The sequence below is a fragment of the Arvicola amphibius genome, chromosome 1 (genome assembly GCF_903992535.2).
Source record: "Arvicola amphibius chromosome 1, mArvAmp1.2, whole genome shotgun sequence".
Lineage (NCBI taxonomy): Eukaryota > Metazoa > Chordata > Mammalia > Rodentia > Cricetidae > Arvicola > Arvicola amphibius.
Window position 1 is genome coordinate 82962861 of NC_052047.1, and position 27230 is coordinate 82990090.

Sequence of the window (27230 nt, forward strand, 5' to 3'; positions counted from 1 at the left end):
CTTAACCTTGAACCTTCTCTAATCCACGTCCAGTAGTTTTTTTTTTTTTTTTAACAGACATTGGATACTGTAGATAAAAATTTCCTCTTAAGTTCTGCTTTGTGGGACTCATAAAGAAGAAAGCAAACAAAATGTATTTCTTTGACTTAGTAAATTCTGAAACAGTAAATTAGAATTCTTATATTGTAACACATTTATTTGGTTTTGATATTTTTAAAAGAAATAAACTCTCTAGACTCTTTGTGTCCCTCCCCAATTCCATTCCCCTCCTCTCCTCACCAGTGGACAGTGTTTTTATGAGCTCTATTATCTGTCGTATAGCTCGTATGGTTCCTACATATGTACTTGTAAACAATAATAACATGCTTTGAACACTTTCTGTTCTGAGACAGGGTCTCTCTGTATCCCTGGCTGAACTGAACTCCCCCTGTGCACCAGGCTGGCCTTGAACTCACAGAGACCCACCTGCTTCTAACTCCCCAGTGCTTGGATTAAAGGCATGGACCACCACTCCTGCTTGTACAAGTGGTAATGTGTTGTTATGCCTTACAGCCTGCTTTATTGTCTTCAGCTATTTTTGAGATTTGCACATTTGTTGATATGTAATATTAGTTCTTTGAAGCCATTGCAGTTTTCAGGTACATGGGTTTGTCCTCATCTGGAACTTTAATCTTGTTTCCAGCATTTGCTGTTATAAGCAGTGTACCATTCTTTTCTGTCTGTCTGTCTGTCTGTCTGTCTGTCTGTCTGTCTGTCTTTTTGTGTATGTATCTCTATGGTGATTAAAAACAAATTTCTCTAGACTCTGGATATAGCCCTTCTGTGACCTTCTCAAGAGAATTAAGCTCCAATACCATAAGGAATCTATTATGGTCTTGTCCTGTAGTTAAATATTTGCCAGACTAGCACTGATTTTATACCTTCCTCTGAAGACCTGAAGGTATGATCCCTAAATCATCTTCTGTAGAACTTATTTTCCTGTTGTAACCTAGTTAAGAAAGTCTTGTATGTATATAGGCAGGAATGTGCCCTTCAGCTTTTGCTGGATCATTTCAAATTTTTCTAAAATAACCGTACCCACTTAAGTACTCATTAAAGCTTTGTGAGAGTTTAAAATTTGCGCACACACAATGCATGTGCACTTGTGTATGCAGGTTGACACTGGGATGTCTTCAGTTACCTCTATTTATTTGTGTGTGTTATGCATCTATGTATGTATGTTAACTTGTGTGGGTGCATGTGTGGGCACGTGTGGAGACCTGAAGTTGAGGATTACTGTCTTCTTGATCACTTTCTAGTCTGCACGCTGAGACAGGATCTCTCACCCAATGCAGAGCTCTCTCTCTGTCTTTGAGGGCTGGGATTGTAGGTGACTGTCACACCTGCTCAGATTTTACATGGTTTTGGAGGACTCAAACTCTGCCTTTCACACTTAGGCAGCAAGTGCTTTATCCAGCAGGTCACCTCCCCAGTCCGCCTGCTTTGTTGTTGTTGTTGTTGTTGTTGTTGTTGTTATTGTTATTTAGACAGGGTCTTACTATGTAGTTCTAGCTGTCCTGGAATTCACTGTGTAGACCAAGCTGGCCTCAGACTCATAGATCCACCTGCTTTTGCTGGGATTAAGGAAGTGTGCTACCACACCTGGCCCCTCCACCTTATTTTTTGAGAAAAGCCCTCACACTGAACTTGGAACTGAGTTTTATCTAGATCCGAGGACCCACATGTGTAGAGATTGCTCAGTGCTGGGGCTGCAGAGAGACAGAGGAGGATCTGAACGTAGACCTGTGCTTACCCTCTGGTCATCTCCTCCATGCTGAGCTTCCATTTTGTCTTCATCGTTCATTAGATGAAGTTTTTACCAATTTAAAAGCTATGACATTTGTTTATTTTTATAATTTGCATATTGTTTTACTGTAGCTCCTAACTTTTCAAGTGTTTATTAGACATTCAATTTTCTGTTTTATCTGTTTTTCTATTGTATTTTTTTAAATTTTTTTTCTTTTTTTCTTGGTTTTTCGAGACAGGGTTTCTCTGCAGCTTTTTTTAGAGCCTGTCCTGGAACTAGCTCTTGTAGACCAGGCTGGCCTCGAACTCACAGAGATCCGCCTGCCTCTGCCTCCCGAGTGCTGGGATTAAAGGCGTGCGCCACCACCGCCCGGCTAAGAAAATATTAGTGTGTATGCATGTATGCACGTGCGCACGCGCTCTTAGTGTATATGCATGTGTGCATGTGCGCATACACCCTTAGTGTGTGTGCATGTGCGCACACGCCCTTAGTGTGTACACATGTAGGTTCCAGGCAGCAAATCCAGGTCGTCAGGCTTTATGGCAAGTGGCTTTACCTGTTGAGCCATCGCTCTGACCCTCACCCTGTCATTTGTTCAGTGAGCTTCTTTCTTAACCTACTTTCTTTTTTGCTTTTTGCTTTTTCGAGACACAGTTGCTCTGTAGCTCTGGCTGTCCTGGAACTCGCTCTGTAGGCCAGGGTCACCTTGAACTCACAGAGATCCGCCTGCCTCTGCCTCCCAGTGCTGGGATTAAAGGCGTGCACCACCACTGCCTGGCTCAACTTCTTTTTCAAAGGTAAAGTTGCATATAGATCATTTGCACTACTTTTTTTAAGGGCAGTTTTTCCATTAATCGCCCATTTAAGGAATTTCTTGTGACCTAAACAGGATTTCTAAAACAAACAAACAAACAAGCAAACACAGTTTTGAAACAAGCATTCCTTATCAAGATTAATTTTTTTGCTTGCTATTTAAAACATATATGTAAAAATTGTCTGGTTAATCAGCTACTGTAATGTAGTATTGGTGTCTGAGCTGCATGCTTCACTTTCTCTCTAGGTGATTTTATGTATCTGAAATTCCAAATATATTTAAAAAATTATAAATTCAGAACTTTTGATTTCAAGCAAAGGACTACGATTGCTTATTTAATTTAATTTGGATACAGGGTCTTATGTAGCCCAAACCCGTCTTGAACTGATTCTCCTATTTCTGGCTCCCAAGTGCTGGGATTACAGATGTGTCCTCCCTGGTCCAGATGTTAGATAATTTTGAAACTGTCTCCTTCATTCTAGCAGTAGAATATTTTGTTGTTATTGTTTGTTTTATTTTTCTGGTGCTCAGACCGGCCTGAGTGTACTATGCAGACAAGGCTGGCCCGCCTCAGATTTACAGAGCTGCACCTACGGCCCCATCTGCCCAGCGCAGTACTGAAGAATGCTGGGATTAGCGTGAGTGCTGCAGGCGCAGCTGTTTGAACAGCGGTTCTGCACCTGTGACTAACACTATGCTGGGATGGAGTTCCGGGGCAGAGGGCTCACCTCATTAGCATACATGACACCCTGGTCTAGTCCCCAGCAGGACATAAAAATGGGAGGAGCTCTAAATTCCTGAGCTTGTGTTTTTCCACAGACAGTTCCATTAAAGTCTTACATTTTTGGCTAGTGGTGGTGGTGCACACCTTTAATCCCAGCACTCAGGAAGCAGAGGCAGGTGGATCTCTGTGAGTTCGAGGCCAGCCTGGTCTACAACAGCTAGTTCCAGGACAGGCTCCAGGCTACAGAGAAACCCTGTCTCAAAGTAGAAATTTTATAGCTGTGGTTTAAAAATTATTTTAACAAAACATTTTATTTTATAAACATCATTATATTCTTCCTCGAAGGGCCTCCTTAATAACAAATATTTTTTGTTTGTTGTTGAGTTGTTTGTATTGCTCAGACTGGCCCTAAACTCCTGGGCCCGAGGTCTCCTCCTCCACCAGGTTTTCTGGTGGCCAAGACTGTGGGTGTGCCCTACCAAGTCTGGCTTTTATGGATGGTTTGAAGATGATCCTAGATAGTTACTACAATGGATATGAAAAATATACTATAGAAAATATAATTTAGTCTAGCTCATCATATAAATATGCTTGACTTTGAAATATGAGAGGCATCTGGCATTAGAGTCGTGCTTTTACAAAAATTATTTTCTACCATCATTTATGCGAGTCTTCCTTGCAGTTAAAATGACTGGTAATTTCTTTTTCTTTTCTTTCTTTATTTTATTTTATTTTATTTTTTGTGAGACAGGGTCTAGCTCTGGCTGTCCCATAACTCATTGTGTAGATTAGAATGGCCTAAAATTGGCTACTAATTTATAGTATGTGTTTGGTTACTGGCATTTAATTTTTTTGAGGTTTATTTTTCTTTTATGTGGATGGGTGCTTTGTCTGCACGTGTGTCTGTGCACCATGTAGCATTCCTGGTGCCCACTGAGTTGAAAGACAGAATTGGGTCACCTGGAACTAGAGTGACTGATGATTGTGGGCCACCATGTGAGTGCTGGGAATTGAACCCAGGTCTTCTTGAAGAGCAGCCAGTGCTGCTAACCACTGTGCCACCTCTCCAGCCCCCACATCCTATATTTGTATGTTTGGCTTAATTGACACTTTCTTGGAGTCAACAGGGCAGAGAAGTCTTCATACGGAAGTACAGAGTGGTCAAATGATAGCAGTAAATGGTGTTTATTGGTAAAGTCTTTACCCAGATAGAAAATCTGTACAGGTTAGCTTTCAAGTGGACTTTGTAAGGCCAGTTAGCTCTTTTAACCAGGCTTGACTCGAATGGTATAGTACAGAGATGCTGAAAAGTAGGTATAGATACAGTATTACTAGTGCTCTGTGGTTATGAAAGTTAAAAAGAACCGCGCAAGTATTTTGATTCTACACACACAGTGGGAATCAGTCATGGTGGCATGGGTCTGTAGTTCCTGATTTGGGAGACTGAGGTAGCAAGAACACATGAGCCTACAAGCTTGAAACTAGGTTGTGTAAAAGATTAGAGCACATTTATAAGTTTATATTCGTGAAGGATTAACCCCTTCATTTCTCCACTCATTCTGCTAGTACTTCCCAAGTACATACTCAGTGACCGCTCCCTCTGCCGCCCTCTGTCTTGGATGGAGGCTGGCAGTGGGGTGATAAAAACATCTAATAGAAGGCATATTAGAGATGAGCGAAGGGCTGGTAAGTACGATGATACGATTTCATTTTTATCCTGTGGTTCGGCTGTTTATTCTGTGGGTTAAAATAAGGCCAAGGATAGGCAAGGCTGGAGTTTTTGGTAAAAGAAACAAGAATTATTTTTATCTATATCCTAGTTTCTGGTTGGGTCTAAGTGATATGCAGTTTCTGATACACACCAGTATCAGGCCATCTCTGAGTCTCTTTGCTTCCCAAGGAGACCCGGAGAGCTGCAGCCGCCCTGTGTGTAGCCCAGCAGTGTGCTATGGAGACAGGCAAGTGGGTCCATGGGAGAGACCTTGGAAAATGTCCTGCTTTTCTCCAGGACTTTGAAACCAGAAGAAGTGGTTTGAGTCATCTGGACATGAAGAGTTTTGAGGAACATAACTTACTGAAGAGAACACATTATTACCGTTTATATTATTTCCATTTAGAATTGTGTGAATGTGGACTTGATTTTATATTCTTCTAGACAAGTTGAGCAAAGTACAAAGCACTGCATCTCACTGTAGCCCTAGAATTCCTCCACAAGCAAGACTGAAACTTCCCTCTCAGAGAATCCAAGCTCCAAGAAAGGGCTCCAGAAACCAGAGTCCAAGGTGCAGAAGTCAGCTCAGTGCTGCCCAGGGCCAGATTCGGCCTCCCAGCGCTGGGGCCAAGGAGCGAGACCCAGAATTATCTGATAGAACTGTGCTTGTTTCAGGACCCCGTGTTGACCTGAGACCTGTGACAGTAGATTAAGTCCCTGATATCAAAGTCACAGATGGCCCAGTGGATGGGTGTACATGCCCGGGCAAGCCTGTGTCATCTGAGTGTGATCCCTGGATCCCACGGTGAACGGAGAAAACAGACTTCCAGAGTTGTCCTCTGACCTCTTCATGTGAGCCATCGATCACACGCACACACTAAAAATGTTTTAAGTCATGAATTAATCATAGCTCAGTAATGGAGTTGTGGATCTCCAGACTCCCTGTCAAGAGTCTTCGCCTACCAAGTTAGTTCCTAGGACTAGAGCAGCCTGGAGGGCTGGCCAGTTAACATCCTCTGACATCCGTGAGACCGCTAAGGGGTAGGTGGTTTAGAGACCCCTCCCTGTGATAGAGAGCCGGTGTGCAGAGACCAAAAGATAGTACTAGATTGAGAAATGGAAACATTTGGGTCCCCTCCCCCAAAACGTCTTTAAGATTGTGTTGTGTTAAGAAATAGACACTGTTGGATTTTAGGAAAGAAAAAGGCCCAATCGCTGATACAAGAACGAAGTGCCTGTGGCCTGAGCTGGTAGCCATTACACCTCAGTTTATAACAATCAGTGAGTCCTAGGGAAAGATCCTTAGCTTGGGGCTATAGCTATGCTGTGTGAGTGAAGACCGGATAGAGGAGCAGGAGAAAGGCCTGACTAGGTAGAAAAGGTGGAAAGAAGGTTAGTTTGTCATCAGGCACTGGGGAGTCGGACGCTGCACCATCTGCATGAGATTAGCATTTCCTGACCCTCACATCCTCTGTAAGTCCCTGTGGTCAGGTAAGGGATGTGGCTTCCAGAATTTTATTTTGAAAATCTATCCCATTTTTGTTATTATGGTAATTCTGTAGTTGGTATCTCATATTTTCCATGAAAAGATATCTAGTCAGCTTGTTCTATACAGTGGTTTAATAATCAAAGCATTTGTTCTTTTTTGACATTAAAACCAAGACTAAGAATGTTGATTGATGATTGCTAGTATTTTAGCCTCAAATCTAGAATTAAGCTGAAAGGAAAAATAAGTTTTGGAAGCCTGTTTTTCAGGCTGGGTAGCTCAGTGATCGAGTGCCTGCCCAGTGTGAGCCCCAGGCCCTGGGTCCCATTCCCTCCGCACACAAAACATCAGACATAGATACAAATAACTAAGTAATCTTTGTTCCGGTTCGTATATCTGACTCCTCCATGCTGATGGAGTGATGAAGCGCCCTTCAGTCAGTGCGCCGTCCGGAGTCTGTAGGACACACGGCTATAGACGTTCAAGAGAAGCAGGTCTGTAACTGGTACCCAGGGCTTCACCAGAAGCCCTCTGGGTGAGCTCGTGATTTCACGGGTTTCAGAATTTGCCGTCGAAATCTGTGTTGAGGAAAGGGAGTGAGTGCTTCTCTTCTCCCTAAACAGATGTGTGATAGTTAAATGTGACCTGCTAACTTGTTCTCGATGAAGCCCTGAGAATAAGGTTATTTTAAATGGAAGTTTAAAAAAATTGATTTTTTTATGTACATTGGGGTTCTGCCTGCATATATGTCTGTGTGACGATGCCAGAGCCCCTAAAACTGAAAGTACAGACAGGTGTGAGCTGCCATGTGGGTGCTGGAAATTGAACCCGAGTCCTTTGGAAGAGCAGCCAGTGCTCTTAACCGCTGAGCCATCTCTCCAGCCCCTTAAATGGACTTTTAAAATGTGTAAACCAAAGTTGTGTGTTCACTTAGAATTTCTTGATCATTTTGTAGGAATAACTAGTATTTTTCTTTAAAACATAAAATCAGGCCAGCCATGGTGGCAGTGCACACCTTTAATCCCAGCACTTTGGAGGCTGTGTCAGGTGGATATCTTTCAGTTTGAGGCCAGCCTGGTCTACATAGTTCTAGGGCCACAGGGCTATGTGAATTGACTCTGTCTTTAAAAAAAAAAAAAAATAGTCATTGCGTATACTTCAGAAGTTCAGGGAAGGGAAGTCTGAAGAGATGGTGCAGTAGTTAAGAGCCCTTGCTCCTCTTGCAGAGGATTGTGTTTGGCTCCCAGAACTACCTGGCAGCTCACAGCTGTCTGTCTGTAACCACAGCTCCAGAGAAGCCAGTGTCCTTTTCTGGCCTCCACAGGACCAGGGCTTGCACATGGTTCACGAACATACATGCAGTCCTAACAGCCTTACTTGTAAGGTTTTTGTTATTAAGTGCAGGGAGGATCTTCCTTTATCTTTGAATGTCTGGGCTGCGACAGAGATGGCTGTGTTGGCCTCCATGGGACTCAGCCTGTGGAGAAGGAGCAGGGAAGAGGTACCTGATGCTGCACCAGACCAGCAGCTGTGTGGCTGCCATTTCACACTTTGGCCAATTGAGCAAATTTGCCAGATTCTAAATCGGGAAGGTGGAAAGGCAACACGTGCACTGATAGGCTACTGAGCATTCAAAACCACAGCCTGGGCAGTTCCTCACCCCAGAATCCACCGTGGGCTGCTGTCCTCAGAACCCAAGCTTTTACACACAGTGTGGCCACGCAAAGATGTTGTTTTCATCTTTGGATCTTTTCTTTTGTACAGGACCACTGTATTTGTGAAGCCATTTGCTAGGAAATATCCAAGTGTCATAAAATTCTATGTCTGTTTTCTTTTTTTAACTTCATGAATAACAGTTTCAATTCATTTTAAACTCAACAGAACTAAATACCTCTGGCCTCCCACAAAGACATCATCGCAGAAAGAGAGTATTGCAGCTTCTATTTCAATGGCTGTTCCTTAAAGTGAGTGCTGAAAGTGTAAGTGAGTGGGTGGGTAGGGAGCTGTGCGTAGTTATGTTGTCTTCAAAGGCAGAACTCTAGAAATGAAAAATAGCTTGGCTCTCTAGCAAAACGTTTGAAAAATTTATGCCACCTAGGCATAAACCAAACAAGACCTCGCAGGGCCTCGTGAGCACACTTTGTGTGGTGGAAGTTTTAAATGCTATCATAATGACTTGCCAGAGAGATACACAATTAGCTTTTGATATTGGTTATACCTAATGAAACATCTATCTGTATGAGATTTCGATGATACCAAGGATTCACTAAAAACAACTGATAAAACCTGATGCACATGGTTCCTTTAACATTTTGGCCCACATCATTGCTATTATTATTTAAGACAGGTTTTCCCTCTGTTGTCCTGGCTGGCCTAGAACTGTCTATATATACGAGGCTGGCTGGGAACTAAGAGATCTGCCTGCCTCTGTCTACCTAGTGTAGGAATCCTACACCTGGCATTAGCTCATGTTTAATTTTGTTAAGAACATCAAATAAATAAATCATTACACAATATTTTGAGTTGGTCTAAATTTGTCTTGATGTTTAAAATCTTTATGTTAGGTCTTAAAGCTTTATTATCCTTAAATACAACTAGTGTAGTAGACCATTAAACAGCAAAGTAGTCTGAGAAGAAATTATTGATTGGGGTGGCAGCCAAAAATTTAAGGTGCCTGAATTACTTTTGTAATATCTTTATGCAGAGTGTACATGTCATTTTTAAAGCAATCATAAATGTTCCAGATGAGCTATCCCTTACCTCTTAGTCCTCTTAAATTCGAAACACTTAGACACATGCATTTCATACTAATACTAAGGATAATGTAAGGTCCCCTGCTAAGTTTGAGTAGTTAAAAACATTAAGCCTTTTTTTTTTTTTTTTTTTTTTTTTTTTTTAGGGGAAAGTTAAGGCTATCAGCGTGAAACTTGTGGGCAGAGGAAGACGCCTCTGGCTTCCCATGTTCACCAAGCCTGGTTTCCCTCTGATTGGCCTGCTGGGTCTCCATACAGGGTACAACTCAGGTCTGTCCCGCTCCAAAGGTACTACTTGGTGACCCATTTCGACTGTCGAACTTTTTCTGTCGCAAACTCCTGATGGAGCTCTTGACCCCTCCCCCAATTCCGACATCTCTGAGGGCCATTGGTGGACCCTATCCTCCCGCCGACCGGCCCAAGTGGCCGAATAGCTCGGATGCCTGTCATATTTGTGGTCTCGCTCCTCTACGGACTGTGCCCGAGCCGCCGCCTTTGTCACCGCCCGCTCCGTCATCTGCCTGTTTTCCGCGGCGTGGGGGTTAGTAGTGGCCCTTTAGCTTGAGCACCCCAGTTTCTTCCTCTCCTGTTTCAGCCTTCGGTCCACAGAGCTGCCTGCAGAAGCTTGGTGCCCGCCTGCCCCTTCCTGAGCTTTCAACCGGCCGGAATCTGCATTTATGGCACCACCCATGGAGGGCGGGTCCGGGGCGGGGCCTGCGGAGCTGGGGCGGGTCTGGACCATCTAGGGGCGGGGCCCGCGGGGGCCAGGACCTGTGGAGCGGGGGAGCGGGGCGGGGCCTGCGGGCTGAGGTGGGAGGGAGGCAGGGTGGGGCCTTGCTGCAGGGGCGGGGCTGTCAGGGCGGGGCCGGCCAGGCGCGGGGCGGGGCCTACGGGGCCTGGCCGGAGCTCGCCGGAGGCTCGCAGGCGGACGTCACTCCTGCTCCGCGAGTGCCGGAGCACGAGCCGTGGGTTGCTCGGCCCGGGCGTCCCCTCCGCCCGCCTCCTGCTTCCTCCCGGCTGCCTGCCGCCTCCTCCACCATTGTATAATGTTCCCGACGCGCAGGCAGAGGACGCCGGAGTGATAGCTCCGGCCTCTCCGCGCGCTCCCAGCCACCGTCGGCCCCGTGGCGGGGCGCCCCGCATGGAGCTGGCATAGCTTGAGGGGTGATTGGAAACCCCTCCGATGCGTTAGCTCCGGGCGGACCTGCCTGTGGTGAGTTCCCGGCCGAGCTTGAGGCTCCCCGGGGTTGGGCTCCGGCGGGCGGGGGGCGGTGCTGGGCTGGGCCAGGCGGGAGCCCAAGGCGGAGGAGGCCGGGCTGGGCAGGTTGGGGTGCACCCGCCGGCCGCCTGGAGACCCCGACTGTACGACCCCGGAGCAGGAGCCGGGCGACCGGGCCCGGGAGCTGTTGCCTTTACAGCTGGGTTGTCTGTGCTTGCCTTGGTGGCTGTGGTGCTGAGGACGTGTGAGACTTTTTTTTTTTTTTTTTTTTTTTTTTTTTTTAAGATTCTGGTTACTGGCATGGAGGCTGCTTCACTTTTGAGTTCCGTGTCTGGGTTTGCATCCAACTTGCTATATTGTGTTTTGAGAGTTTCCCGGTGGTTATATGTTAAAACAGCTCTCTTCGTCCTCTTTTCTTCCGTAACCAAGTGAATTGATTTTGGATCCGAATGTATATTAAACTTAACGCCTCCCTGGTTTTTAAATTAGAAATCTACAAGTCATCTTGGTGGTAACCGCCTATGACGGGGCAGAGGGGGGGCGGCGCTGAGGGGAGCCAGCTGTCCCGACGGGTAGACTTTGTACCATTGACACTGGGCACCCTTCAGAGAGCCATTGCGTCGGGAGAAAGTACTGAATTGTTCATATTTTTTCTTCACCATAAATTGTCTTAGCTTTAGCAGAAATAGTAGCAATCAATAGAGTTGAGAGTTGAGCGTTAAGTTTCTCAAAAGGATGAGACGGTCTGTTTTAGAATAACATTTTGCTTGCAACTAGGTAGTTCCAGGAGTGGAAAGTAGGTTTTTCCAGGCAGCACGGGGAAGGGCAGTGAGCAGAGTAAGACGCTCCCCCTCAGAAATAGCAGTTTTTATTTGAGTAGAATTGGTCAAACCTTAGCTGGCCATAAGGGAGTGTGGGTGTTTTCAGGCTTTGTTCTTGAAACATGCTTTTGATTTCCCAATGTATGTTAAGTGTTCAGAACCTGTGTAAAGAGCCTGGAAATTGTAGTCGCCAGTAGGATTACCAAGGCCCTAACTGTTCAAAGTTGATTTTTGTAATTTTTGTTACTAACAAGAGTGAGGTGGACCACTTAACCCTGGAGGGCTGCACACCTGAGAGTCCTGGGCTGGTCTGCTAGTCTGCTGTGGGGGATGGTGTGTGTGTGTGTGTGTGTGCGCGCGTGTGCGTGCGTGTGTGCGTGTGTGTGTGCGCGCGCGTGTGTGTGCGTGTGTGTGTGCGCGCGTGTGTGTGCGCGCGTGTGTGTGCGCGTGTGTGTGCGCGCGTGTGTGCGTGTGTGCGTGCGTGTGTGTGCGTGTGTGTTTGTGCGTGTGCGTGTGTGTGTGTGTTGCTCACCCTAGCTGCTACCCCACCCCTCTAGTTTCACTTTATTTTGATTTGAGGGGGAAGAATAAGATCCCAACTCTGGCATGAGCAAGAATAATTGTGGATCCTTGCTTTCCTGATTGTGTCTTATAAGTTTCTTCATTTAAACATCTATAGAGCTGGCCTGGGTGTGATGGCATACACCTGTGATCACAGTACTGGCGGCTCGAAGGACTAGCCTGAGCTACACGGTGAGCTCCATGCCAGCGAGTGTTTGTTTTCAGGTCAGACATGCTTTCAAATAATCTTTCCTCTCCTAATGAAAATACGTTCAGCAATGTGTGCTCTCTACTGAGAAATCTTATGAAATGGACTTGACAGCTTGCTCTCCCCCTCCACCTGGCTCTGCCCCTTGCTTTATTTCAGCAGCGAGGAGGGACTCGGGTCTGTAGCGTCCCCTATGTGGCAGGAGGTGTCCTAGGAGGAGTTTTCTTGTCAGATAAGTGGCCCGGACTCGCAGGTAACGGTGGCTTAGACCAGCTTCTGGCAGAGTGGAGAGATTCAGAAAGTCTCACCTGGAAAACACTCCCACTGCTGAATCCTCCTGCATAAGAGCTTTTAAATTATGGAACAGAAATAAAGTTTTGCCCAGTTACTAAGACTAATTATTAACAATGGCATAGGAAGCAGCATATAAGTTTCTGTTTTTAAGTCGCTTAAATGTATGTGTGATGGCTGAGATCTTATGGCTGCCCCTGCATTAGACAGCACTCTGATGAAGGAAAAGTTCCTGGTTCAAGACTGCCCTTACTTAGAATATGGTAGAGTCTAGAAACCGAGAAAGGTGAGAGCCGTAACAAGATTTTTAAAGTTTCTTTTGCTGTGGTTTCTTATTAAAGAACACTAGTAAAAATATGAGTTCTGTTGGTTTGGGGGGGTGTTGTTTATTTTTGGGGGGCTTTGTTGTTGTTTTGAGACAGGGTTTCTTCTGTGTAGCCCTGGCTATCCTCTGTAGACCAGGCTGGCCTCAAACTCAGAGATCCGCCTGCCTCCGCCTCTGGAGTGCTGGGATTAAAGGTGTGCACCACCATCACCCAGCCAGCCAAAGCATGAGTTTTGTTTTAATTTTATTTATATTTTCAAAACGAAGACACCTAGCCAGTATTATTTGCAGAACAGAAGGTAAGTATAAGGTAAGTATGGTATTCAGAAGGGCAACTCTGGTGTACTTAGAGAGCTTCCTAAACTTAGCAGCTGTGGGTATTTTTATTTATTGTCTTGGCGGCGTATTGGAGAGAGGGAGAGGGAGGGAGGGAGGGAGAGAGAGAGGGAGGGGGAGAGAGAGAGAGAGAGAGAGAGAGAGAGAGAGAGAGAGAGAGCGAGAGAGAGAGAGCTCTAGTTGCAGGAGGCATGTCTGATTGTTGAGTCCAAAGATCAGACCTATGCTAAAGATACCAGAGGGCAAAGCTTCAGTTTAGGTGAAAATGGGCCAGTGCTAAGAGTAATGCCAGCTTTCACATATCTATTAGATGTTTTTCAGAGCTCTGTGTGTGTGTGTGCGTGTGCACGTGTGTGTGCACGCGCGCGCGCACACACGTGTGGTGCAGGAAGGATTCATGTGGGGTCAGAGGGCAACTTTGTGGAGTCAGTTTTCCTTCTCTCACTCGGGTTCTGGGGACTGACCTCTGGTCTCCACGCTTGAGTGGCAAGTACCTTTGCCGGCTGAGCTATGTCCCAGGCTCCCTTAGTTAGTTCCGACTAGCAACGCTGTGGCCCTTGTGTGTGCACCAGCACTGCATTTTCTATCTGCCGCTCATAAATACTCATTAAACGTTCGTTAACACAGCCTGTGACTTCTGTTTAAGAAGGGTCTGGGTATTTAATTTGATTCTAATATTTCAGAATGAAACAACTACCAAAGTTGGGTTGCTTTTTAAAGAAAAAAATGTGTCTTAAATAGCCAGTGTATTCTTAAAGGCAAACTTGTGTCCTGTACAAATACTGGGAAAGCCTTATGAAGAGAACTGTCCCCTGGAGCGTCCATCACTCATTGTGTGGACTGTGTCTTTCTCCATTAGCACTGACGAGCAGTTCATTCTTTGTATGAATCTGTGAATGGCATATATCAGCCTAGTAAGGCGGCATTCCTATTCTGGGTAATAATAGACTCTTTGTTGTTGTTGCCCCCCCCCCCCAGATCATGAGACAAAAACATGCTTGAAAAATGTATAAATTATTACATTTCAAGATAAAAACAGCATATACCTTTTAAAATACATGATTTTTTGTAGAACAAAGCAAATACATTCTTGGGCCGTGCAGCTTGCTTCTGGAAAGGTGGCTGTGTGTCGTCTGAGGGCCCTACAAGCCAGGAAGACTCAGTTGTCTCCTCTCAGCATCCTCTGTTCGTCATCTGGGCTCAGTTGAAAGTACTCGTATGATTCGCAGAGTTAAGCACCACGGCTGTGTAGATCTCTTGGAGAAGCCTAGCGTCACCTACGCTGCTATGTTCTGCCCCCATTGCAGTTTTCAGATCAGAATGGAGCTGCCTGGCCTCACACCCGATGCTCCCAGCAGGGATGGCAGGAACAGGGATGGGTGAGGTGGAGCTGGCGCCTCACAGAGTGGACTGAACTGTGTGGGCACGTGGGGGTGGGGGCTGGAGGGAGAGGGTGGAGGATGTAGCCGCGGCAGGCTGTACGACTGCTATAGCCAGTCTGACTAGTTTAAGGTGCCCAAAGGCAGCTTTGTTTCTCTGGTAACTCTAAGTAGCAGCAAACTTAAGTTCTTCAAACTCATGCACATCTACAATACCATAGCTGTGTCTTTGCAAAACCTGCAGCTTCGCAGGCTCCCTAACTAACCTAAGCTTTTCTTTTCATCTTTAAAACCCTTCGTAAGCAACTGTGAGAAGAAGCCACTGAACCACACTTTTTCTTCTTCTTCATCTTCTAAGTTTTGCTTAGAGCGGTGAAGGGAAAGGGATTCTGACTCTACCCCACACACTTGTGATTGATCACAGTGACTCTGTCACTCTGGTGGCCACAGTAGCGTGTCCCCAACTGTACAGTGGTCACGGAGCTGTCGTGAAAGTCCCTGGCTGCAGCTCTGCCGCCTAGCCCTTTGCTCTCCTCTCTGGATAACTGCTTATCTGTCGTTCCAGCCCATGCTGGTTCTGAACTTGGAGTAGACTGCTGGAGCACCCCACCCCTGTGTTGAGAAGCCTTGCCCAAGTTAGACTCGGGGAATCCGAAAGTCCCAAGGTCATCTCTACCAGAACAGGCTTTCGCCCGCTTCCAGCCACACAAATGAGATGTTCAGGTGGTAGCTCTCCAGATTCTTCTTCCTTTTTGAAGGGGGCCATTTTCAACATTTTGTGCCTAAGTATTTCTTTGTCTTTGGGTCTTTCTTTACATTCCCAGAAGCCTGTTTGGCAGAACCTGGGTTCTATGGCTTCAGCAGGGATTTTTTTACTCTTTCCTGGTGAGACGTGGTGAGCTTTTCTGAAGCTGTGTGTGTTTGCCCCTCTTCCTCAGTGCTGGGGATGGAACGCAGGCATGCCGGGAAAGTGCTCTATGCTGAGCCCTGGGCAAACTAGTAAGTGATTTTTGTAATGCTGAGGATGGAACCCCAGGTTTTACATAAACAATAAATAATAAGCACAAAACAATTTTTGAAATACAGATTTTAAAAAATTATTTCACTATGAGCAGAGATACAAAATAAAGTTAATTTCAGCTGGGAGTGATTCTTAGATGTGTGACAGTAGTTGATTTACAAGTCCAGAGCGCAGTTTCTCAGATGGCTCCCGAAGGCAGGTGGGACAAACAGGGTTAGGGGTAATTACACCTGGGTGGGTGCGAGGATCGGCCCCTCAAAGTGCTGGAAGTGGAGCTATTAACTGTTTTCTTTAGGAATAAATATTTATTATACTTCATGTGGTACTCTGATTATTTTGATTTATTTAGCTAAATGACTTTGCTTAAAATTCAATAGGTTATAAATATCTGAAGTCCTTGAGGGAACCTTTTAATCTCAAAACAGCCTGGAAAAAAATGGCTGTTTTTACAAAGTATTTACTACCTTTTAGTTTGTATTTTCATTACCTTTTTCCTACTGAGTGAACTATTGCAAGTATGTAATACAAAATTTAAATTGTCTTTGTAAAACCTTAGCAGCCTAATTCTTCCATTCTAAATTATTTTGCTATTTTATGTGCATGGGTGTTTTGCCTGTATATGTGTCTGTGCACCACATGTGTACCTAGTACCCAGAGAGGCCAGTGAGCCTCCTTGTGGGAGGGGAGAATCAAACCAGGACCTCTGGAAGAGCAGCCAGTGCTCTTAACCACTGAGCCATCTCTGCAGTCCTTGTCTACCTAATTCATAAAGGTAAAATAAATATTCTGAATATGTAGATGACTTACATGAGCCTCACATTCACTATTCATTCTTTCAATTTAATCTTTTAACTCTTTGTTTGTTTTTGTTTTTTGAAACAAGGTTTCTTTGGGTAGCCTTGGCTGTCCTAGAATTTACTTTGTAGACCATGCTGGCCTTGAATGCACAGAGATCCACCTGCCTCTGCTTCCCAAGTGCTGGGATTAAAGGCGTGTGCCACCACAGCCCGGCTAATCTTTTAACTCCTAAGAAACATTTTCATTAAAATATTTTCTGTGGTTGCATTCTTAGGTTTTATTCTTCAGTTTTAGTGATGAGTTAGCTAGTTAACTCAAATGCAGTTTTATTTTACATTGAATTGGCCTTAAAGTTATGAAACTTTCACGTGCTTTTTGACAAATCGCTTGGTTCCTACTCAAGTCTTCTTTTATTTTCCCTTGACATTGTTTATTAAGGATCCCTTCTGTGAGGGAAAAACAAGGTATCTTTAGGGAAAAGATGCTACAAAGGGCTGAAACCAGAATCCCATCTACGCAATTATAAATACAGGAGAAAAATATTTTCATTGTGCCCGGGAATGGGGGAGGGGCAGAGTTGGAGCAACCTCCCTGGCACGCAGTCCTATGGGGAAAAGTCAAATCTGAGGATTCCTTAATGCTAATGAGACTGTAGACTCTGGATGCTGAAGATGTACCCTGGACACCAAATGATTAGGAAGCAGCTTCAGAATGTAAATCATTATAATATATGTTCGTAATTACTGGTTTTCAAATGGAAGCAAGATGCTAGTTCATCTGTTAGGAGCATTACTATTGAGCAAACATGGTATAACCTAAACTTGTATGTTACTAGAGAGAGTCCAGCTACTGCACAGTAGCCTGCTTCAGTGTGTCCCTGAGGTTACCTGCTTTACGTTTGACAATTAAATGGCTTCCCTTCCATGTTCCTGATGAATGGTTTTCTCAAGTAACTGCCTGAAGCATTGTCTGTTTGATGTGGAAACACTTTGCTGTTATTAAGGGGCAATAGGATTATCGAAAGTGGCTATACTAGTAAAATTCAGAGTTGCGAACGCAGTAGATTGCTGTGTGTTTGAAAGTCAGCCTCAGAGCCCCCACTGAAATCTGAACTGTCCCCTCCTCTGAGTGCGACGGCATGACTTGGTGCATGTTTGTGTGTGTTCTTAATTCAGTAATCCTCCAGGGGTCCTAATCGTGGTTTCTGAAGCACTGGTATTGCTTATACACAGGCAATAAAAGTTTGAACCATAGCATAATATAATTTGCTTTGGGCTTGGCAAGGCTTGTAGCTTTTAGCACTGTCCTGTGGACTCCTGAATCAGAGGTGGAATTTGGAAGTGTAAATGCTTTGAGAACCCTGCAGCTAGGAACTGACTTGGAGTTGGAGGTGCCTTGCTGCTTTGTGGCGCCCCCGTGTGGGTGGATGCGATGCTGTCTTTCAGCGTTGATAGGATTTCCGCTGGACAAGCTTGTTTACATAGATAGACGTCAGGAGCTCTCATCTGTGTAAACATGCCTATGGAATTAGTGTAATTCTCGTGAAAGAAATGTGCTGTACTTACTTGATTTTTTTCTACTTGTAGGGTTTTTAAAAAATATCGATGTATTGTTTAACTTTTATGGAAAATTCCAGACGGACTAAGAAGGTAAAGTACAGTGCATGGCCTGTGCTCCTCACCCAGCTTCAGAGGGATCACATTCTGTTGATCTTGTTTTCTCTACATGACCATCTTTTGTTTCTTTCTGGCGTGTTTTCTACCAACCTGGGGCCTCAATCATGTTGGGTATGTTTCTGTGAAAATGTAAGTTCAGAAATTGCCATTGGCCGGAACTGCGGGGTGACAGAGAGGAATTGTTAGCACTTCCATTCCCCTTGGGGACCACTAGTGTCCTCCATCCACTGGGGCTGGGACCGTCACCTAACATTTCCAAGGGACAGAAGGCCAGGGTGTAGGAACACGGTCCACTGTTGATATGGTCTGAAAGCTGGCTTTGCTTTCGCATGTTCACCAGCAGGGCAAACTTTATCCTTCCACATGGCTCTTCTTTATACTCTTGTTTATTCAGTGTAATTGGTTGTTTTAATTCCTTTTGTTTTCAAATAAAATGATAATAGTTGACAAACCAGCATCAGAAATCGTATCCAGTTTAATAGAGGCGTGTGAAAATCCCAAGAGGAAAGCTAAATTTTATTAAAATGTGGACATTAGAAACAACCCCACATTATAAAGTTGTTTGCCTAAATATGCATGGAGGCTGGCCTTCAGGGCAGCTCAGCTTATCTCCTGGCCTGTGGTGGCCCTCAGGAGGGCTGTGAGTTTGCAGCAGGCTGGGTGGGCAGGGCTGGCCTGCGGGACTGTGGGCCAGGCTGAGTGGAGCCGCGGGCGGGTGTCAGGTTACAGCAGGCTGGGTGAGCACGGGGGACTGGCTGATCTAGTGAGTGACTTTATAATTACCTCGCTGATTCGTTAGGGGAGGCTTTGTCTTACTTACCAATTAGCATGGATTTTACTGCAGAGACCTCTGAAACCCTGGGTAGGCTTCAGTTTAAAAATAAGGTCTTCCCGATTCCGACAGCCTCACAGTTTGTCGCCAGCACGGTGGTGGGGTGGGAGTGCCGGCGTCTTCCCGTCTGCCAGTGACAGAGCCTCTTCCCCTGGTGGACTGTTAGCTCTGTTGCTGTTGCTCCCCCGAGCATGGGCCTTCACTGGTGTCTGAAGACTGCCTGCTGCCATTCCCACCTATCATGTACCCTTGTGCCCAGCTACCGCCCAGGATCTGGAGGCTGGTCTGTTTCTCTGAGCGTCTCTGGGTCTGTAGCAACCCTGACCACCACTTCTCTTGCAGTATGCTGTCTTTGTTCTGACACTACTTTGTGCCTTGAGGAGGAAAGCAGGCATTAGTATAGGTGTTCTTCAGGGTGTAACATGTGGAGCGCTGTCTAAGCCAGTGTGGAATCCCCATTGAAGCAGGACAGGGCTTTTCCTCACTGCCAGCTGCTGCCACCACAGCACAGTGACTCACACCAGGGAAGGCCAGGCTGGTAGGGGTGTTCTGTCAGGGACCTCGTCAAAACAGGACACCAAAGGCGTGAAGACCAGGAACCGAGAAGATTCTGTTTCAGAAGTTGTTTCTGCGGTTTCTACCCCCAACCTTAGCCACTGTTGTTAGAGTGGAAACAGGGTGCCCCCCATGGGGGTCTTAGTCTCATTAATAAAGCAAGGTAAGAATGAGTTCAGCAGAAGCTCAGGGACGCTTATTAGAGTAAAAGAACACCCCCAGGGCAGAAAAGTTATAAACGTCAGCAGCTACCCTAGGAAGAGAGAGTCACAGCCATGGCCTCCGCTGACATGGTGGGCAGACACGAAGGACAGCTTTAGAAAGAATAAGGAAGCCCAGAGTATCAGAAAAAAAGCACACTTAGGTTCTGACCGGCCTCTGAGAGAGAGGCAGAGAGAAAGAGGAAGAGTTCTACTTTTCTGGCTGGGCCTCAGAAATGGCCGCGGACCTGGTGACTGGTGACTGGGAGGGGCTAGGCTGAGGAGGGAGAGGGCAGAAAAGAAGAGTACAGTTTCTCGTTAAAGGGAAAACATCTTTTACCAGTCTTTTTGGCTGTTTGTTTGAGCCAGGGTCTCCCCTGGCCAGCCAGGAGCTCCCCAGACGAGGAGGTGGGGCCAGGTGACTGGCTAGGCTCAGCTGGAATGTGAGGTCTGCTCAGCCAGAGGTGGTCCACCCTCTTGCCAGGAGTTTCCCTTGTACTTCCACTCAGTCTCTGTGCCGAGCCCCGAATTGTGCTGTAGAGTTGATTTGGTTAGGAGCACCCTTTCCTGCCACTAACCCAAGAGCAGCTTCCCGAGGCTAGAGCTGAGAGCCCGGGAAGTACAGATGCAGGCAAGAAATCACTCAGCTCTCTTGGGAACCTTCTCTTTCTTGGCTCCTTTTTGTCTTCAAAAGTAGGAAATTAGTGTAGAGGCCTGGGGTGGTGGGGGTCAACATTGATGCTGTTGGTCTCTTCAGCAGTCCCTGGTCACAGCAGTGGCCACACTAAACCTGTATAAGGAAGAAGGAAGTCACAGGGAATGTGGCCAGCCTCACAAGACCCACATGCCTCGCCGGCAACCTCTTTAAAGTGGCTTCTTGACAACCCCACAGTTAGGGTGGCAGTGTAACTGCCTTCTGAAAACCATGTCATGGAAGCTGGCTCCGTGGTTAAAAGCAATAGTTTCTCCTTCAGAAGACCTGGGTTTGATTCCCAGCACCCACATGGCAGCTCACAGCTGTTTGTTACTCCAGTTCCAGGAGGTCTGACACGCTTTTTAGACTCTGTGGGCACCAGGCATGAAAGTGGTTCACAGACATATATACAGGAAAAAACACCCATACATATAAATACAAATTAAATCTTTGTGAAAAAAGAAAAACCATGTCACTTAATTATACTATATCCCTGGAAAATGCAAACCCTGAGTTCTAAGTTCAAGAAGAAATTGGTGCACGCCATTTAGGATGTGTACAAGGTAGCAATCAGTTAAGCCCCGGGGTATTCCACGGTGACTGATGACTGCCCAGGTCCCCTTTCATCCTAGCCTGCCCACATCCGGGATGCTAAGCATGCTCACATTCGTTCTGCTCAAGATGGCTCTGCGCTCATCAGAGCACTGCCCCTAGCCCCCTCCCTCTGATGACCAGGTGCCGCTGCTTACTCTTAGGCATCCTTTGATGCGTTAATTGGATGTGAGATTAGTTCTGTCTTGTCCAGCCATCTCCTTGCTTTGAATTGGGACTCAGGTATCAGTTTTAACCCTGTCTGAGTAAGAAGTGAAAGAAATCTTAGTGTGTTTCTCCTGTCAGGTATAATGACCATTGTTTGGAACGAATTGAGTTAAAACAAACTTTTACATCTCCTTTTGATTGGCATGGAGTCTGCCAGTCCTAGTGGGCAGGACAGGGCTCCATAGTACAGCCCCGCGAGGAAGCCCTACAGCCGTGGGCTGGGGAAGCCTGCAGGTGACAGACAACGGGTGCTTTTGTGGTGGGATTGCAAATGGTCATTTGTAAAAGATTTTCTATTTGTCCCATGAAATCATAGATTATTTTGGTTTTGTTTTTCTTTTTTCCCCTGAGACAGGGTTTCTCTGTGTAGCTTTGGAGCCTGTACTAGAACTCACTCTGTAGACCAGGCTGGCCTCGAACACAGAGATCCACCTGCCTCTGCCTCCTGAGTGCTGGGATTAAAGGCATGCGCCACCACCTCCCAGCAATCATAGATGTTTAATTTTTGTCAGCCCATATAACATTAAAAGACAGTGATTTTAAAAACAAAAGAAAAATATCATTTTTGAATAGTTGGGAAGAATTAAATTCACATTGCACGGGAGGGGGCATCTGAATGCCTTAAAAATAAAGGCTTTGGGATGTCACCCCTTAATCCCAGGTACGACTGTAATCTTTGAACCTTGAGCATGAGGCGGTCCCTCTAGTCTGGACGATTGCTTGTCCATTGTCATCATAAAGTGCTGCTCATTGCTCTTCACCCTGCCTGCTTAGAACAGAAAGTGGCCTTCACCATCAGGACGGGAGTAGTGTTGTACTCAGGCCAGAGTGAGGTGGCCTGGCAGAGACCAGGGGAAATTGTGGATCTCAGCGATCACGATCCAGCATCACTGGAAACCTGGGGAGCACATATTCCTAGAGCCCAGCATCTGGGCTTGAACAAGCCGAGAGCTGAGACTGGGGTACATGTGAGGGGCTCACGGGTGGGGTCTCCCGGCTAGAGATCTCTCTCCCCACCGCCCTAAGGCCTGCAGCCTTCTCCACCCACAGACATCCCTGCTCTGCCCTACGCTCCTCTGCTCTTATCTTTTCATTTTCCCCTTAACTGTTCATTTACTGAGGACGATTTTGGTGTCGGGGAGGGGCCCTGAGCTGAGTACTGAGGTGACCTAAGGGACCTCTTATGCCCCTGGGGCCTCACAGTCTGGAGGTGATTGACAAATATGCAAATGGGGCCACCAAGCCAGCTCCAGAGGGTCTCTGCTGCTCCTTCAGGCTGCAGGCCTGCTCCCATGCTCCCATACAGAGTGACTTTCTCAGGGCCTGGAGTGGTGGAACCGCGGGCAGCAGATCATGGTCTTCTGATTGTCTAGAGTCTAGACCTTTGTCTTCTGAGGAATGTTGTACTGACCCTTGTCTTCTTTCTGTTGCCGTGTTTTTTTGTTGTTTGAGACAGAGTAGATTATCTGCCTCTGCCTTCGTAGTGCTGGGATTAACTAGAACAAAGCTTTGGAGCATTTAGGTTTCCTGTGAGAGGTTGTGCACTAGAGACCACGCCTCACACAGTTCAGCTTTGTTTGTTTCCTACCGATGTGTTTGTCCTTTACTATTACAGTTTAGTTTTCTGCTGTTAGTATTTGCTAGATCAGCTTTACAAAATACTGACGGGGGGGTGGGGGGGGTGGGGGGGGTGGTGCAGCTCTGTGTCTGAGCGCTTACCCAGTGTGAGTGATGCTGTTTTGAGTCTCGAATGTCAAGAGTTTGTTGCTAACCACTGGGAAGGGGTCACATTTTATCTCCAGCCTTACAGTAAGAGCCACTAGATATTCGGAAGAAAAGCAATTGTTGATAGTTTTTAGGTTTGGGTAGCAGGAGAGGAAAGGAGGGGCCATCCACCCCTTACCCCCGTGGGGTGTCCTAACTTAGCCCAAACCTTAGGAGCTCATAGGCTCTTTGGGTAGATTTGGTTCTTTGCAAGCTGAGGGAGGGGACAGAGCGGAGCACCAAAGCCCAGGTATTCCAGCAAGGAAGCTAGTATCCAGAGTCCCTTTAGAGGGCCGTGACTCTGGAGCCCTTCCACGGAAGGGAAGCTCTTCCTAACCTTCCCAGGAATCCCTTAATGAGCCCAAGCTACTGCTCCAGGCAGGCTGCCCCTTGTGAGGCCTTTTGAGAGGTCACGTGCCTCTCCAACTTCCCTTAAAGAGCTATTGTTATTTTTTCTGAGTGTCTGAGGAGAAAGGCTTCTGAGGAGCCAGCCACCCTGCCCAGTAGCCTGCGCCAGGCCCAAAGCAACCAGCAGGGCCATGCGTGTGCCTGGCTGTTGCTGTCTGGCTGTTGAAAGCATGCCGGGTCTTCTTTGAGTTATAGTTTGCTTAAGGAGTTGGAGCATACAAAGCCTGGTCTCCGTGGAGCTGGAGGTTCTCTGAGCCAGCAAATGGCAAGGCTGTTACCTTGTATCAGTCAGATTTGGGGGGGATCCTCCCGTCAGCTTTGTTACACTTTCGCTTTACTATATGGCTTAGCTAGATTGTGTACATTTTGCAGTTTCATTGGGTGCGGGGAGCCATTTTTATTTGATTCCAATACAAAACAGAAACATGGAAACAAGCCTGTTTGAGACATAGTCCACCAGAGGTCCTTATTGACACACGTGAAGAACACCCAAGATTCAACTTGTCTACCTGGTCCTGGTCACAGATTTTGCATATGGGTCCCTTTATTCTCCTGTTGAAGGCAGCAGAACAGATACCTCTACAGGCTTTCCCAAACACCAGGGTTAGAATGCAGCTCCAGCCAGATGCTCGCTCTAATTGGAAGTTAGCTGCTTCTCACACTGAAAACATCTCCACAGATGCTGTTCAGCTGTGGGAATTCTGCTAAATGCCTGCAGCATCACACGCCTGGGTGTGGGTTTCTTTTGTTTTTTTTTTTTTTAGATTTATCTTTTTATGTGTGAGTGTCTTGCCTGCATGTGTATATATGCACAATTTGTGTGCCTGGTGGTGCCCTTGAAGGTCAAAAGAGGGCATGAGGTCAGAGGTAGGCATCAGGCCCCCTGGAACTAGTTAGAGATGGCTGTGTGTCACCATGGAAGTGCTAGGACCTGAACCCTGGGTCTCAACAATAACAAGTGCTCTTAACCCTGAGTCATCTCTCCAGCCTATAGGTGTGACTTCTGTAGAAGTGGCAATTATTGCTAAAAAAAAAAAAAAAAAAAAAAAAAAAGAATTAGTAGGCCAGCAAGATGGCTCATTGAGGAGTATGTGCTGCGAGCCTTAATCTCTGCGTGAGCCATGGTGGAAGGATAGAACTAACTCCAGCAGCCATCCCGACCCCCACAGATGCACACACATGCATACACTCAAAACAAACAGATGGATAAACAGAAAATCAGGGTCTTACTGAGGAGCCCTGGCTGGCTGGCTCGGACCTCACAGATCCACCTGCTCTGACTCACCGAGTCAGAGATCAAAGGCATGGACCTTTATAAAGAAGTGTGTTGTTGAAAAAGTACTGTGTTCCGTGTATCTGTAACCGAGAGACAGGAGACTAAGGCGCAAATTGCTTAAGTCTAAGAGTTTCGATCAGTTTGGTTGGCAGAGATCTCATCTAAAAAATATAGAGAGGTAGATAAAGGAGGGAGGAAGGGAAGGAGCAGAAACTGCAGGCAGTACTGTTGTATTCTGGTCACAAGCCTGTGTTCAGTTTCATATTAACAATTGGATGTCTACATGCTGTTAGTGAAGGTCATCTTCACCGGAGAAGATCAGTAAAAGCGCTGAATGGCAGTGAGTTTCTGGTTTGGTCTTGACTGTATTTTAGTGTTGCTCAAACTTCCGTGCTGATGGGCCCTCTTGATAGCCCCACCCCTACCCAGTCATTTGTGAATTTTAGTAAAGCATAAAAACAATTATTTGAAAAGTGAAGTAAAAGGAAAATAAAAAAAAAAAAAGCTTGCATTGTAGGGTAGACTTGCAGACCTAACAGCCACTTTGTAATTTGCTATAAGCCTCCCTAAATAATACAGTGCCTTTGCTTACGTCATCTGAATGGGTGCCAATTCACAGGCTAGCCTCTCCCCAACTAATACAGTGCCTCTGCTTACGTCATCTGAATGGGTGCCAGTTCACAGGCTAGCCCCACCTATGAACAGTAGTTTGAGAAATGCTGGTGGGGTGTGTGTGTACATATTTGTGCACTTACACATTTAAGTGGCCTGATCACAGGATAACTAACAGGTCAGATAGTGCCGTGTCCAAATTAAATGCACTTCCAAGCTGTTTAGCCAAAGGAACATTTTTTTCCTGAAAGTATTAAATACTTTAATTGTAAGCAGATACATATGTAAATATAAATACAATTACTTCAAAATCCAGTTGGTCTGGTGACGCCTGTGATGCATTGTTTTGCAGAGTGACATAAGACTATCTCTTCTCTGGTTATCAAGTTTAAATGAGTACATATACTCCCGAGGAAGTGTCTGGTGCAAAGAAGACAGGCAGTAGACTCTCGAGAGGTGGGAGTCTGGGAGAGGTGGGATAAGCCAGCCGTTTTTATCAGACCCTCCTTGTCTCACCGAACAGTTGCATTGGTTGCTGTCTTTGGTCTGGTTTTTGGTCCTAATGATTGATACCCATCTTTGTTAATGCTTACGAAATGAGGGAAGTGGTTTCATCAAGTAATTCCACATTCTTTAGAAGCAGCGACAGATCTCAGAGCTGTGTTGGCATGGACAGGCTACAGCTGTGTCAGCTCTCCCTCCAGGAGTCGGACATCCTCAGTGGGGTCGTGTGCCAGGCTCCCTGGCCTCCAGGATGTCTGGGGGTGTATTCCTTCTGCTAGCCTTTCCTTTGTGGACCGGACTTGAAATTCAAAAGACTTGTGAGACAGAGGGGGAAGTTTGTGCGGTGACTCCTCCCACCTGGGAGACCCGGGCCATCGAGCGCGTGTCTTAGAGGAGTGAAGAAGAGCTGTAGGAGCTGGCTGAAACAGAGCTACCCAGCGCCTGTGGAGAGGGTTGCTGGCTCCAAGGCTGAGTGCCTCAGAGCAGTGAGCAGTGTGCCCTGCTTAGTGAGACCACGCCTCCTACTCTGAGAAGTGGTTAGGAAGCCAGGTTGGGCTGGGCACGGTGGTGAGTGGACAGAAACCCAGCGCCTGGTAGGCTGAGGCACAAGGGAAGATTTGTATTGAGAGTCTGCTTCAAAATGTGGAACAAAAACAAGACAGTAAGGCTTGTGGAGCAAGGGCTGGTCCTGAGAGCTTGTGTCCACAGCAGTTCTGAAAGGGGTGGCGGGGTGGCGGGGTGGCGGGGGACTAGGAAGGGCTACTGCAATAGTGACCGCCAGCTAGGCAGCAGCATTCAGAACAGGCTCACTGTAACCTTCAGGGGATTCTCAAGGTCTAGGATATAAAAACCTTACCTCTTTCAGACACCCAGGTCTCTGTCGTCACGGTAGGTGTTTGGTTATGACAGGTCTCCGGTACCCAAGGAGCAGGGCTCACAGTCAAAGCCGATGACTTCAAAGCAAAGCAGTCGTGTTCATCCCCAACTGTGTGCTGTCAGACAGAGCCAGGCAGAAACCCGGGTTGGGAAACATGCACTCCACTTAGTCTAGAATGAAAGGCAGCGGCCGCTCAGTCTCGGTGGTCACTTAGCTTCACCACGTGTGTGTCCCCTGACAGGCAGGAAGGCTTTGTGCATAATGAGGAAGGAGAAGCATTTTGAAAGCACACACGGGTCTACCAAACCTGTGTGTGCTCTTCCTTCTCTCCCTTGATGCTTTCAGTTGTTGGAGTTGTGTTCAAGCTGTGATTTCTAACACCTCTGTTGAGGTTGTGCATTGTATGTTCCTGAGCTTTAAAAATAAATGCATTTGGGGGAGGGAGGTTGAACCTGTGTGACAATGTTGGGCATGCGAATGCAAGCACATGAGCTGAGAAAGTCAAAACCATGGTTTCCATGGTAACCCCTAACTTCTCTGTGTCGTGTTGTACACATTACTCATGCAGATCGTTGGCCAGGATTACCTAGTGGTAAAAATTGCTCGGCAGGCGGACAAGGGTGGATGTCCTACTCCTTCGTCTACGGGGTCTTCCCTGTGAGTCCATCTACTCTGAGGAACCCCGGGCAGGAGACTGCGCAGCCGGGTCCTGACCTCTAAGCTGTTGTCTTTTTTTCACGGTGGAAATTAGCCTTCATGTGATTCACGCTGTTTCCTTTC

The 27230-nt window shown here is 46.4% G+C and overlaps 1 protein-coding gene across 7 annotated transcripts in view; it reads left to right on the plus strand.

Moving 5' to 3' along the window:
- The window catches only part of Sertad2 (SERTA domain containing 2), a 118007-nt gene that overhangs the window by 85557 nt on the left and 5220 nt on the right, over window positions 1–27230 (plus strand). Inside the window, exons 1-2 of one of the 7 annotated variants that reach the window (XM_038329190.1) lie at window positions 10196–10487; window positions 17820–17882. The exons of 1 other annotated variant lie outside the window; for it this stretch is intronic. Coding sequence is in view for 1 of the 6 variants with exons in the window: in XM_038329187.1 (XP_038185115.1) it covers window positions 12635–12660 (26 nt within the window). In the remaining 5 variants the exon portion in view is untranslated. Of the gene's footprint in view, window positions 1–10195; window positions 10488–10579; window positions 10738–11106; window positions 11124–11837; window positions 12661–17819; window positions 17883–27230 lie in introns of those variants that run through there. 5 more of the 7 variants (XM_038329189.1, XM_038329188.1, XM_038329192.1 and 2 more) reach the window with 5 other exon arrangements.